This window comes from Geotrypetes seraphini, chromosome 1, assembly GCF_902459505.1.
Source record: "Geotrypetes seraphini chromosome 1, aGeoSer1.1, whole genome shotgun sequence".
NCBI lineage: Eukaryota > Metazoa > Chordata > Amphibia > Gymnophiona > Dermophiidae > Geotrypetes > Geotrypetes seraphini.
Genome location: NC_047084.1, coordinates 328,256,595 through 328,270,568, shown reverse-complemented (window position 1 = coordinate 328,270,568; position 13,974 = coordinate 328,256,595). Strand labels below are relative to the sequence as shown.

The following is a 13,974-nucleotide window of genomic DNA, read 5'->3' as shown; positions in this document are numbered from 1 at the left end:
AATATTTTCTTAGATTGCTCTTCAGTCTACCCCCTTTCACCCTCATCTTATAGACCCTCATTCAAGAGCTTCCTGTACATTTATATCATGGAGGTATTTAAGGCCCCCTTTTACAAAGGTGCGCTAAGCGTTTTAGCGTGGATTTAGCGTGTGCTAAATCAACGCATGTGTTAGTTGCTAACGTGTCCATAGGATAACATGCACACGTAAGCATTTAGCGTGTGTTTAGCACGCGCTAATATTTAGCGCGTGTTAAAAAGCTTAGCGCGGGTAAGTCTCTGTACCAATGGCCTGGTAAGTGTGAGCGGTGCCCGGGGCGGTGGTGCCCCTCCCCCCGCCGCATGTGTGGCCCCTCCTTCCCTTTACCCTTCTCTTTTTAACTTCTTTGATGTGAGCAGCATGCTCACGTCGGTGCCGGCTCGCCCTTTGATGTCACGTCCTACATATGGGTCCTGGAAGCGATGTCAGAGAGAGCACTGATGCCGACACAGGCAGCAACCTCATGCCGGGAAAATAAAAAAGGTACAGGGGAAAGCAAGGGGCACACGGCAAAGAGAGGAGGGGAGGAGGGGGTGCTATGCCTTTAGCAAGACCATGCCTGGGGCAGACCGCCCCACCATCCCCTTACTATGCCACTGCTCGGTACGGTATTTCCCCTCCCCTTTAGATATCTTCCATGAATATGCGTGATATACATTAGAAAACCGCCACAGGCAGATTTGCTTCATGTGTATTGTGGGTATCCTCTTATCCTAACTGGCCAGGGTTAACTTGGAAGGAATGATAAGAAATAGCTTTGGGTGTGGGTGTTTGAATGCCTTCTCAAGAGTGGACAGTGAAGGCTAAGATAGCAACACACTTCGAGACTTTATAGGGTAAGCATATAGGATCCTTAGCTGCAAAAACTGAAGAGAATGCTGAAGAACTAATGAGCGGCTGGGTTGGTCTGGCAACGTGTAAATGCAGTAACTACAAATCTTAGCAGAAACAAAAGCTCTTAAGTAAACAGCCTGTTCAAAGATACTTTCACATTAGAACCTCAACTATACCTAACACCCATATCCAATTAAAAAATTCTCTTTTACCTAGATGCTCTGCCTTGATTGTTTTTCTATCCTATAACAAATGTAGTTCTTCCAATTCTTCCCTTCGTGTTCCAGTATGTCTAGTGTGAATATGGAATTATGTCTATGCAGTTTTAGCATGGTAAAGCATTCGAGGAGGTCGATAGTATTAGAGGGGTGGAGCCTTGAAAAAGCGGTTCCCGCTTGCTAAATGACAGCTCTAAATAGAGACAACCATATAAAAGCTAAGTGAAATAAAATTCATTTATATTATAAACTATGGAAAGTTATAAGAATTGAAATATAAAAGCTCTTGAAAAAATGAAAAATGAGACCCAGTGACGATTTGCCACGTAAAGCTCAGAACAATGAGACGTTTGAGTTCTGAGTGGTGACGCTGAGGGCCTAATAATAACCATATGAACAGGTTGCTAGTTGAAATAAGGAAGAAGTTCCTATTTCTACAAAACTGAAATGCAGTTTTAGCATCGTACAATTTTTATTTTTGTATTTCGCCTAGAAATTTTTGATAGGCGATTATATCAAATTTTAACCAAACTTAAACTTATGTACTTCTTGTGCTGACCAGGGTAAAAGAAGGCTGCAAAGCCTTGGCAGTCTGCATATTTAGGTAATTGGCGTGCTGCTGTTGCTGAAGGTCATTTTAGACTTCCGGGACATTGCGCTTGGACAAAGGAGAAAGATTGTGGTGTGAACTTACCAAAAGATCTTCTATATGCTCAAATATCCATGAGGGTGGAGTAGGGTTAGCAAATGGCTCCAGAAAAAAGAGGACAGATTGAGAGATCCGGATTTTACTTCAATTGAAAGCAATAGAAGTTAAGAGGACAGATAGAGACATCTGGGTTTTACTTCCATTGAAATCAATCCGTCCTTCTTTTTCTGATGCTATATGGTAACCCTAGGGCAGGGGTGTTAAAGTCCCTCCTCGAGGGCCACAATCCAGTTGGGGTTTCAAGATTTCCCCAATGAATATGCATAAGATCTATTTGCATGCACTGCTAATAGATCTCATGCATATTCATTGGGGAAATCCTGAAGACCCGACTGGATTGCGGCCTTCGAGGAGGGACTTTGACAGCCCTGCCCTAGGGTGAGGTACAAAGGAAGACAAGTCTTAGCCACGGAGCGATATCCCAAAGGCAGCCATCTTCTATGGCCTTGAAAACTTTCTTATTTCGACAATATTCACATAATTACCATAAGATGGGCAAATAATCTTTGTATATTGTCGATAGCAATTTTACCAATCAGGTAGTATTAAATTTATGGTTTAAGTTCATATCTTATCATATTCTATCCAAAGATTACGAATCTGTCTGCTCTCTTATGTTAACCAAATCGCGCTCCTATTTGGAGATGATGCGGTATACAAACCTAAGTTTTAGATTAGATTAGATATATTTTTAACAATGTGGTTACGAAAAATTGGGCAGACTAGATGGGTTAACTGATCTTTTCCTGCCATCATTCATCCAAAAAAAAGGAAAGGATCGCGATGAGTAGAGAAGACATTTTCTCTAGGACTACTTTGGCCATTAGAACTCTGCAGTATACGTATGTCACACACTAATACCAGTCTGGGAACTCCCAACTCCCCTGGTTTGTACACTTGTTGTAGTGGCATTACTCCCTCACAGAGGTGATCTTGATGGAGCAATAATGAGTTGTTTCTTTACTGAAATATCCATGGCAGAGAAAAGCAGCTGAGAGCAAGCAAGCTGGGACTTCATTTTCTTAGGCTCCTGCTAATTCTTTCCCTTGCTCCAATATGAAAGTAAAACAATTACCCCTCTACAGCGGTTTTTGCAATAATTGTTTATGATAGTTATGGTACCATCTGGTTTTAATGTTATGGCATCCCCAGATAAATATATAATTTTACACTCCACAACCTAGCAGATGCTAAAAAAGTTAATGGCACAGAGAAAGGCCTTATAGAGCCAGTAACTTTCTGGTGTCATCTCTCTGCTCTTCCTAAAGTCACTACGAACTTCCTTCTTTGCATTACTTTCTCAAGAACACTAACCTTTCTGTTTGACCATAGACAATATAGTTCTTAGGAGTATTCATCAGAGCATGTTCAAACGTACTCTGAATAAAACGAGGAGAATCCTATAAGGGGTTGGGGTGTTTTTTTTTTGCTGCTTTTTTTCATTGTTATGCTTTCGGTTGGTAAGGAGTAGCTCAAAGTTCCATCTTTCTGGAGAATCTTCAGAGCAAACCCTTTAAATAAACTTTTTCTTGAGCCTGGAACATTTTGGGAATATTCCACATGCTGCGTGACTGAATTTTACAATGCGCTCAAGTTTTAAACAGGGTAACGTGGACTGTGAGACACATGAATAGCTTCATTTGAAGAACCATGTTGCCTGTAACTGAAGCCTCTTGTGCATTTAACCAATTCCAAAACAAACCTCTGGAGGGATGATTTCATTTATAATATTTGTTACCCTGTCACTGATTACGGTGGTTATTTTCAGTAGCATAGATAAAAGGGGGGGGGGGTACTGCTCCAGCTGTCATCTTGGTGGGGGCACTGGCACCTCTCTGCCCCCCATGTCTCTTTAAATCTTTGCTTTATCTTACTCAAAAAAATGCTCTATGAAGCAGACAGGCAAGCTGAAAGAAATAACTAAGTTGATTTTCAAGTGTCATATTTATTTGATATACCACAATATGGTAAACCATCTAAGTGATTTACAATGGTGTCTAATGAAAGATACAGTATAAAAACATAAGAACATAAAAATAGCCATACTGGGTCAGACCTACAGTCCATCTAGCCCAGCATCCTGTTTCCACAGGGACCAATCCAGGTAACAAGTACCTGGTAAAAACCCAAATAGTAGCAACATTCCATGCTACCAATCCCAGGGCAAGCAGTGGTTTCCACCATGTCTGTCTGTCTCAATAGCAGACTATGGACTTTTCCTCCAGGAACTTGTTCAAACCTTTTTATTAAACAAAACCCAGCTATGTTAACCGCTCTTGCCCCATCCTCTGGCAATGCGTTCCAGAGCTTAATTATTCTCTAACTGAAAAAAATAGTTACTCCTATTGGTTTTAAAAGTATTTCATTGAGTGTCCCCTAGTTTTTGTAATTTTTGAAAGAGTGAAAAATCAATTCACTTTCACCCGTTCTACACCACTCAGGGTTTTGTAGACCTCAATCCTATCTCCCCTTAGCTGTCTCTTTTCCAACCTCTTTAGCCTTTCCGCATACGAGAGGAGCTCCGACCCCTTTATCATTTTGGTCGCTCTTCTTTGAACTTTTCTAATTCCGTTATATCTTTTTTGAGATCATTTACACGTATATGTGTGCGCCCTGCCCAAAACCTACCTAATGTGAGCATTCTCCTACAAAATGCATGCCGCTGAAGATTGACATGTACATATAGAATAGACCAGTGGTTCCCAACCCTGTCCTGGAGGACCACCAGGCCAGTAGGGTTTTTGGGATAGCCTTAATGAATATGCATGAGAAAGATTTGCATATAATGGAGGTGACAGGCTTGCAAATCTGCTCCATGCATATTCATTAGGGCTATCCCAAAAACCTGACTGGCCTGGTGGTCCTCCAGGACAGGGTTGGGAACCACTGGAATAGACATACTGTAATTGTAGTTTTGCATTTTATGCATGTGTTTGCATATGTGTGTAAATATTTATTTATTTATTTTAGTATTTGTGGACCACTTATAGCCTAAGTATTTTCCCTATCTGTCCTGTAGGGTTTACAATCTAACTAACAAATCTGGGACAATGGAGTGTTAAGTGACTTGCCCAGGGCCACAAGGAGCAGCACTGGGCTTGAACCAGCAACCTCAGGGTGCCAAGACAGCAACCCTAACCACTAGGCCACTCCTCCACTAGACTAGACTATGGCAGATATGCATTTCACAAACTCATATGCAGTGGACCTGACAAGGAAACAACATTCAGGCTTGCCTGAGCTGCCATTCAGGGTTCAAACTAGGGCAAAAGGAAAACATGAGTACAGTTTTGATGGCCATGCGTGGCAGCTGATAGCATGTGGATGATCCTATGGCTTCTTACCTCTGATGCGGTGCAGTTGAGCTGGAAGATTTGCCCTTCTCCTTCCACCTGTCGCACACAGAGTTTGCAGACCAGTTCCACCGTGTTGAGGCTGAACCGCTCCAGAGTGAAGGTACAGTGAAGATTTCTCTGACACCCGCTCCAGATGTGATAAAAGGGGATTTCCTGCAGGAAGCCAAGGAGGATTCTGTACGTTATTTATGAAAGAAATTATTTCCCTCCAGGGCTTTTTTCTTTCTCCACAAGCTGCTACTTTTGGTGTTCAGTGCCCTTGAAGTGCATGACTGTTGAAGGATACATGGGATGTCTTTTAGAGAATGACACGGTGACAAAATTCATCACCGTCCCCGTCCCCGCGGATAACCGCGGGAAATAATCCCATGTCATTTTCTAGTGTCTATTTCATCCTCGGTCCTTCAACACCAGCATTCTTCAAAGCAAAGCTTGCGGGTCAGTGGTTGTGGCCATTCATACTCTGATTCTTATGTGAGCCAAGGATAATGAAGCCATTGTGACATCACTGATGTGATTGGCTCTTAGGCACTGGTGGAATGAGGCATTATGACATCACAATATCTGCTCTGGATACCAGAGACTGTCATTCTGTAGTGTCTATCTCAGCTTCAATCCTTCTACACCAGCATTCTTCAAAGCAAAGCTTGCGGGTCAGTGGTTGTGCCCAATTATACTCTGATTCTTCTCTCTCTCCTTAAAGAATGACATAAAGATGGTTTCCCGCGGTTATCCGCGGGGACGGGAACGGTGATGAATTTTGTCACCGTGTCATTCTCTAATGACAATGGAGGAAGGGGATGGAGGAGGAGGAAAGGTGCAGCAATTTGAGATGAGAAACAAGGGTCATATATAGGGCTGCCAGACTTTCCATTTGGAAAATCCGGACCCCTTAGACCCGTTTGTAGGGTCACCAGACATCATAGATAGGGTTACCAGACATCCAGATTTCCACAGACATGTCCTTCTTTTAGAGGACATGTCCAGGAGTCTGGACGGCTTTTCAAAACCCGGCACTTTGTCCGGGTTTTGAAAAGCTTCCAGCTAGGAGCAACATCGGGACAGCATCTGCGCGTGTGTAGATGCAATGCAGTGACATCATGCGATGCGTTCATGTGTGTGACATCATTGCGTCACACCAGCGCATGTACCGATGCCCTCCTGACAAGTGAATAGGTTGAGGGGGCAGGGCTGGAAGCGGAACAGGGTGTGACTCAGGCGGAACTGGGCATGGCCAGGCAGAACTGGGCGGGCCTAGGGGCAGGGCCATGGGTCTGGATTTTAGTTCCAGAAAATCTGGTAACCCTACCTTTGGACCTAGAACATATCGATGAATAGGGCAGGAACACAAGCATTCAGCTGCTAGGACCAGTGAAAAGAGGCCTTTAGATTTTCCCACTGAAAAACACATGGACAGTGGCAGAGGAGACTAAACCATTTATTAAGGTACTCCCCTCCCAGAGTAATCATAGTGGTAAGCTCTTCAGATCAGGGACTGTCTATTACATGTCAAATGTACAGTGTTGCATATGCCTTTCAGCGCTATAGAAATTATAAATAGTAGTAGTAGTACAACCCAGGGATTGCTCAGGGCAGTGTTGCGAGGTCTGCTGTTTTTTTGCCTAGTTAGGCTGCTTTAGAAAGTTGGTTGTGAGAAATTTTGAGCAGTTGTGGGTTGCAGTTTTTTGGGCTGGTTTCTGATTTTAAGTCTACAATGTCAGTAAGTCCTCTGTAGGGAGGAAACAGTTGTTTTACAAGGGGTCCTATACTTGCCAGAACCTAGAATTACCAGACGTCCGGGAAAACCTGGACACGTCCCAAGCTCCAGCAGTGTCTGGAGGACCTTTAACAAGCATGCGCCGATGACATCACACGCATCTGCACATGCTGGAGGCTCTCCAGATGTGGCCAAGAGGTCGGGAAAAAGGAGATGAGACTTTTTTTTGTGGGGTGGGGGGAGGGTTGGAGGCACAATGGAGCGGATTGGAGGCAGAACAAGGCAGGGCTGGGGATGGAATTGGGCATAGCCATTGTCCAGGTTTGTCCGTTGTTAAATATGGTAACTCTGCCAGAACTTGTAGTGTGGAAGAAGATGAGAGATTTGTGGTACTTTCTGTGCACATCGAGAACTCCTATCAGAGATCTGAATCTTTTAGGGCGCCAAAACGACTGTAGGAACTTTATGGATACCTACCTGTTGTCAGTCATTGTAAACTTATTTACTCTTGGGAATATGAAGATATACATTGGGCTGTTCTGGGGCTGCTTTGTCAAGGTAAATGGGCGGGATTTTAGAAAAGTATCTGACAACCCTGGCTCAGGGGGTCTAGGAAGAGGTTCTAGTCACTGTGTGACAGAGAGCTGGTTTTGTGTGAGAGGAAAAACTGGTTTCTTGAATCTCTGAGCAGAATTCTGAGCTGAGAAAGAGAGGTTTTTGTCTTTAGATCTGGAGATGGAGGATATCAGCCTCCTGTACATACTAGTGTCCTTTGGTGGATGGAGGGGACTGCACCATATAGGGGAGCTCTTGTAAAAAGAACAAAGAGGACAAATCCTTGTAGTTTAGCTATATTGATACTTATCAGTAAAAGATATATTGAATAGTTTAAGGTGCATGTATCAAGCACAAGGCCTGCGGGCCAAATCCGGCCCGCCTGGCCTTTTTATGCAGCCCTTGGTGACAGTTTGAGGGTGATGCGATGTTTTCCTCATTGCTGCCCCTGGGCGTTTTACCTTCTGGCCGGCTCCCTCCTCCTCACTGCCGCAGTCATTTCTGCGCCTCATCTAGAAGCCTTCCTTCCTTTTCTTTTTCTTGTTATTTCTATATCATACTCTTTTGTTCCTATCCTGCTTGTTTTTCCCTTAAGATATTGTAAACCTTTCCTGCCCTTTTTGTCCTCTTGGGTCTAGTTTGGTTAATTTGTTTGTGTACTTTCCCCCTTGTTATGTTTTTATTTTAAATATTGCTCAGTTTTTATTTATTGTACACTGCTTTGATTTGACTTTTTTTTTTTTTTTTATTAAAAATGGCAGTATATCAATGGGAATAGGGGAGAAGAAAGAGGGAGTAGATGGTACACAAGGGGAGGCATGGAAAAATAGATAGGTTCTGAGAAGAAAGCAGAAAAATGGAAGAAAGCTGAATGTTAAAACTTAATGTTAAGATGGATGTATGGCAGAAAGTGAAGGAGAGAAAAATAGCAAATGGATAAGGTGGTCCTGGATACACAGTTAAGAGCACAGACAGACGAAAGTGCAGCCAGAGACTGGGAAAAGATGGTTTGAAAACCAAAATCACCAGACAACAAAGGTAGGGGAAATGATTTTATTTTCAATTTAGTAATTGAATTGCATCACTTTTGAGAATTTACATCTGCTGTCTATATTTTGCACTGTTCAGGAAGAAATTTCTCTGGGGTTGTACTGCATGCAGAGTCTTGAATCTTAAGGTTTAGTTTGTTTATATTAGTACTTTTAAGGCTAGATTCACTAAATGGATCTACTGATCTGATCCAGGTCTGATCCAGGTCCGGGGGGCTGATTCATGATGCATCCTCATGCAAATGAGGATGATCAGAATCATGCCCCCAACCAACTACAGGGATCGCTGAATAGCGACCTTTTTTATTTTTACTTTTTTTAATTCTCATTTTCTTCAGGAGCCCGTGGCTTTAACCCGCTTTATAACCGCAGGTTAAAACCAAGGGCTCGCAGTGCGGGGAAGGGCAGGAGAGTCGGGGAGGCGAGAGGAGGAGATTCGGGGTGGCAGGAGAGATTCAGGGTGAGAGCAGGGTTGCGAGTGCTTGCAGTGTGGGGAAGGGCAGGAGAGTCAGGGCGGCAAGAGGAGAAGATTCGGGGCATAAGCAGGGTGGCGAGTTGCGGCAGAGAGCAGGGCAGCGAAAGGAGAGTCGGGGAAGGAGAACAGGAGAATCCAGGCAGAGAGCAGGAGATGCAGTCAGAAAGCAGTGAGCGACTGGTCCCTAGCAGTCGCTTCTTTTGTTGATCAGCCAGCCCAGTCGGTGTTCCAGATTGGATTGGTTTGGAGGCTGATCAGGACAGAGGTTAGTGAATCGGGTCGGAGGTTAGTGAATCGGGTCGCAAAGGGGTCACTAAGTGGTCGGGGCGTGTACATATGAAAAATGAATGAAAAAATGGTATTACAATTAGTTCTATTATGTTGGCGGGGTCTGGGACGAAGATTGGGTGAGGTCTGGCCCGCGACTCAGCCTGTGTTTTAGATTTTAGCCCCTTAATATGATTGAGTTTGACACCCCTGATTTAAGGTATTAGAAGGAGTAGGGAGGGTATGATTTCTTGGGGAGGAGGAATCAACGCAATGCGGCATCAAGAACGAAAACAGCCTCTTGATTCTCTGTAGTACAAACCTGGGCGGGTGGGTTGGGGGTTATACACAAAATGAATATACAGTCATAGTTTGTTTATCTAAGAGCTATTTTATTGTATATTGCTGAGATAATTACTAAAACCATTAACAATAAAATGTTCCTAAGCTAAGAAGCATAGTGGTGATTTACCTGATATTTAGCCAACAACTTGCTCTTCCAGAGGGAGTGTGGAATATCGTGAATGGACAGGCGCAGGTTGTGGGTGCTGCCTTTAAAATGAAGGGCCTTTGGTTCATCCAGTAACTGTCCTCCCATCTGCCTCTCCAGCTGCAAGACTTCCTAAGGGCCCAAACAAAATACAGTTGGTCAATGATTAATCACTGAAATTAAGGACATATACTGTACTGTTGACACAGTGCAAAAAATAGAAACAAGTACCCTTTTATTCCGAAGCCTGCTTTTGGATATTGCTAGACAATTATTTTACTGCAAAGAAAAAAAAAATCCTCTGAAAAACCTGGGGCCTGATATTCAGCTTTACTTTATTTGTATATTCCACATCCATTTAAGTACAGTAAAACCTTGGATTGCAAAAGTAACTTGGTTTGCAAGTGTTTTGCAAGACAAAACAAAACATTTTATTAAATTTTAACTTGATATACAAGCAATGTCTTGCAATACAAGTACATACAGTATACACACATCACAACTGAGCCGATGGTTCTTCTCTCTCTGACGCTGCGGGAGTGTAGTGACTGTTCTAAATGAGCGAGGTCTTGCAATACAAATATGTATAGTATTTTGTATTAAAGTTTTTGGATTGTGAAACGAATCGTTTGAGTTTCCATTATTTCCTATGGGGAAATTCGCTTTGATATATGAATGCTTTGGATTACAAGCATACTTCTGGAACCAATTATGCTCATACACCAAGGTTATACTGTACTAGTGACCTGGATTGGCCACTGTGAGGATGGGCTAGTGGGCTAGATTGGCCATTGGTCTGACCCAGTAAGCCTATTCTTATGTTCTCTTCAGAGGGAGTTCTGAGAAAAGAGGGCACAGCCCCACGGGGTAAGTGAATGTTACTTTGCTTGGAGATTTGCTGACTTAAGGCTTGGGGTAGAAGAGAATAAATAGATTTATTGATACAAATTTGTTTTAATTCCATTAAACAAATCAAAATTAGGTAGTAGCTGTTTAAATGGTCTAAAACTCCTTTCCTCAGTATAACTATATTAGAGCCCTATTGCAATACAAAAAAAACCCCTAAACTAAGTAAAAGTAGATATTAGATACTTAGGTCACTTTTTGCCTTACTTTAATCTTCTTTCCAAGCCACCCCATCAACTCCACTTCTTAATTTATAATCAATTATCTCAGTTATGAAATCAAGAGGTGCGGTGGCCATGTGAGTCCACTTTTCAAGTCGAAATGAAACAAAAACAAAGGAAATACGGTAATACCTTTTTATTGAACTACTGTAACTCAATGCATTTTATGATTAGGTTTTGAAGGTAACCCCTTCTTCTTTTTCAATTTTCCTTTTATGACTTCCAATGTAAATATTGCAAAGACTGACCATAAGATCTGTAGCTGTCATATAGGCAGGTATATACTGTTTCATTCACATATTTGTAGGGTGGGAGGGGGTCAGTGACCACTGAAGGAGTATGAAGGGGGGCAATGCAGTGGTTAGAGCTACAGCCTTGGCCTTAGTACCCTGAAGTTGTGGGTTCAAATCCCTCACTGCTCCTTGTGACCCTTGACAAATCACTTAATCCCCTCTTTGGCCCAGGTATACTAGATAGAGTTTGAGCTCACCAGGACAGATAGGGTAATATGATAAAGTACCTGAATGTTAAACCACTTAGGATATAAATGGTATATAAATAATTAAGTAAATAAAAATCCCTCCAGTGGTCAGTTTGGGCACCTTTTTGGCACTTATTCATTGTTAAAACAGATCTAGCCCCATACATCCAAATTGTGTCCTGGACATTTTCTAAAATGTTCTATTATTGCAGAAAAACTTCCAAATTATAAGTGTGTCTTGCCCAAACTATGCCTTTAAGATGCCCCCTTGAGATTAAGACACACTGCGGACAAGAACCATAGAAATCCATCTAACAAAATACATTTTGAAAATAACAAATTGGAAGGGTTTGGTGAGAAAAATGTCTTATCTGCCCCTTTATACCACATTTTGGGTGTTTTTCTTTTTTGATAATGAACTCCATAATAGAATTACATTATATCATATTACACAGAGGATCTATAAGCCACATATACTTCAGCAGTTCAATGTGATTAATATCAAGATGTCTGGGTAAACATTGCCTTCCACTCAACCAATTCCTGAGCCAGTCCATCAATTTTGGGCCCATACTGAAGGCACTCAATTTATTGATTAGATGCTTGTATCAAAGGCTTTGCTAAAATCTAAATACATCACATCTAGTAATCTCCCTTTATCCAATTTTCTGGTCACCCAGCCAAAGCATTGATCAGATTTGTCTGACCAAGACCTTCTCTAGTGAATCCATATTGCCTCTGGTCCTATAGTCCACTGGATTCCAGAAACTTTATTATTCTCTGTTTTAAAAGCGTTTCCATTAACTTGATGACTACAGAAGTCAGACTTACTGGCCTGTAGTTCCCTACTTCTTCCTTACTTCCACTTTTGTGGAGAGGGACCACATCCACCCATCTCCAGTTCCCAGTATCACTCCCAATTATAGAGAAGCATTGAAAAAGTCAGCCAGTGGAGCTACCAGAACTTCCCTCATGAAAACAATCCTCTGAAAATTGCCCTATTTGCTTTGTCTTCTGCGGTTCCGCTCCCCTCACTTTAGCTGTGAACATGGAACAGAGATATTTGTTAAACAATTCAGCCTTAAGTTAATTTCCATGTATAACAATTTTATTTTACATCTATTTATTTGATAAACTTGAAATAGTTTGAACCAAACAGAAAATAGGTTTGAAAATGGGCCAAAAGTCTGAAAATGTGTGTTTACTGCAAGAATTTGCTATACCTCCTATCAATATCAAAACAATTTATAATTACCGCATTTTCACTCCATAAGACACACTTTTTCCCCCCCCCAAAGTGGGTAGAAATAAGGGTGCATCTTATGGAGCGAATGTAAACCCCCCCCTATATGGCGAGAGTTTACCAACATTTTCAGGGCATGCGCACAGTAGCAGCATACTGGCCTCCCTCGTGGGCCGAGGGTAACAGTAAGACTGCAACTCGAGCTGCTGTGTCGGTCCACGTGCGCTCTGGCTGGGGGAAGCACTCAGTCAGTGGCGCCAGTCACTCGCATCTAGCACTACGCGCCGAGTGGGCGGGGCTGTGAAGTACCAGTGGGGAGTGAACGAGGGGAGGGGCAGCCCGAGTCAGAACCTCTGCCGCCAAGAAGGGCTACTGCAAGGAGCTCAGTGCCGGGAAGAAGGGCTGCCCAAGTCGGAGCCTCTGCCGTCAAAAAGGGCTGTTGCATGGAGCTCAGTGCCGGGAAGAAGGGCTGCTCGAGTCGGAGCCTCTGCTGCTGAGAAGAACTGCTGCAAGAAGCTCAGCGCCGGGAAGAATCAGTGCGCCACCACTGCTGCAGCATGCTGCTCGCACAGATGGCCGATCCCTGGCCCAACATGCTGCTGGTCCAGCACGACCCAGAGAATGGACAGAGTGGATGAAACTCAAGCCTCTTCCTGAACCCAGCGCAGACAGGTGTTGACCAAGAGCACTACGGTTTCCTGGATGATCTCCCGTGTTTGGTGTATGTATGGCCTACAACAGGAGCACAAGGGTATCCATTGTTCCTGACCATATTTTTAGCCCTTCTACTTTCCTTTTTAGAGTTCTGAGGTGGTTCTCACTTCTAGGAGTTTGCTGAGTTTTACTTCCGGGTTGAAGATTTTTAAATGAGCCTATTGCAGCCTACCACTGGACCACCAGAGGTGGACAGGGTACAGGGCAGGGAAGGGGGCTGGGTGCAGAACCTGGTATATATTAGTACACAATTTGGTTCAGAATGTTTTTTTTCTTGTTTTCCTCCTCTAAATCTAGGGTGTGACTTATGGAGCAAAAAATACGGTAAACATGAAAGCATTACGGAACCCCAAGTCATAATAAAACAGCTTATAATCAGACAGGAGATGGAAGAGATATTAGATTAGGCAAGGAATTAATATAAGGCTGTCTTTATACCTAGAAGGACCCTAAAGCATTTTAGGAACAAGCAGGCTGTCCACTATGATGTGTACTTTCAGTGACAAACAACACAATTCTCCAGGATATAGAGATGCTAGAAAGGGGCATCTGGACTCAAGATGAGAATAGTGTATGTCAGATCTCTTTGGATGTCTCTCCTTCAACAACAAGGTGCATGGTAGCAACAGGCTTTTCTTGTTTAGATAATATATACTCCTTAGCATAATGGCAAGAGCTGATGTTTCCAGCGAACTAGCCA

The 13,974-nt window shown here is 42.9% G+C and overlaps 1 protein-coding gene across 3 annotated transcripts in view; it reads right to left on the bottom strand.

Moving 5' to 3' along the window:
- The window catches only part of UNC5C (unc-5 netrin receptor C), a 700,386-nt gene that overhangs the window by 18,007 nt on the left and 668,405 nt on the right, over positions 1-13,974 (bottom strand). For all 3 annotated transcript variants that reach the window (XM_033957834.1, XM_033957824.1, XM_033957818.1), the window contains exons 14-15: positions 9,692-9,841; positions 5,145-5,309 (exon numbers count right to left, since the gene is read on the bottom strand). In XM_033957834.1, the coding sequence (XP_033813725.1) occupies positions 5,145-5,309; positions 9,692-9,841 (315 nt within the window). The remainder of the gene's footprint in view (positions 1-5,144; positions 5,310-9,691; positions 9,842-13,974) is intronic.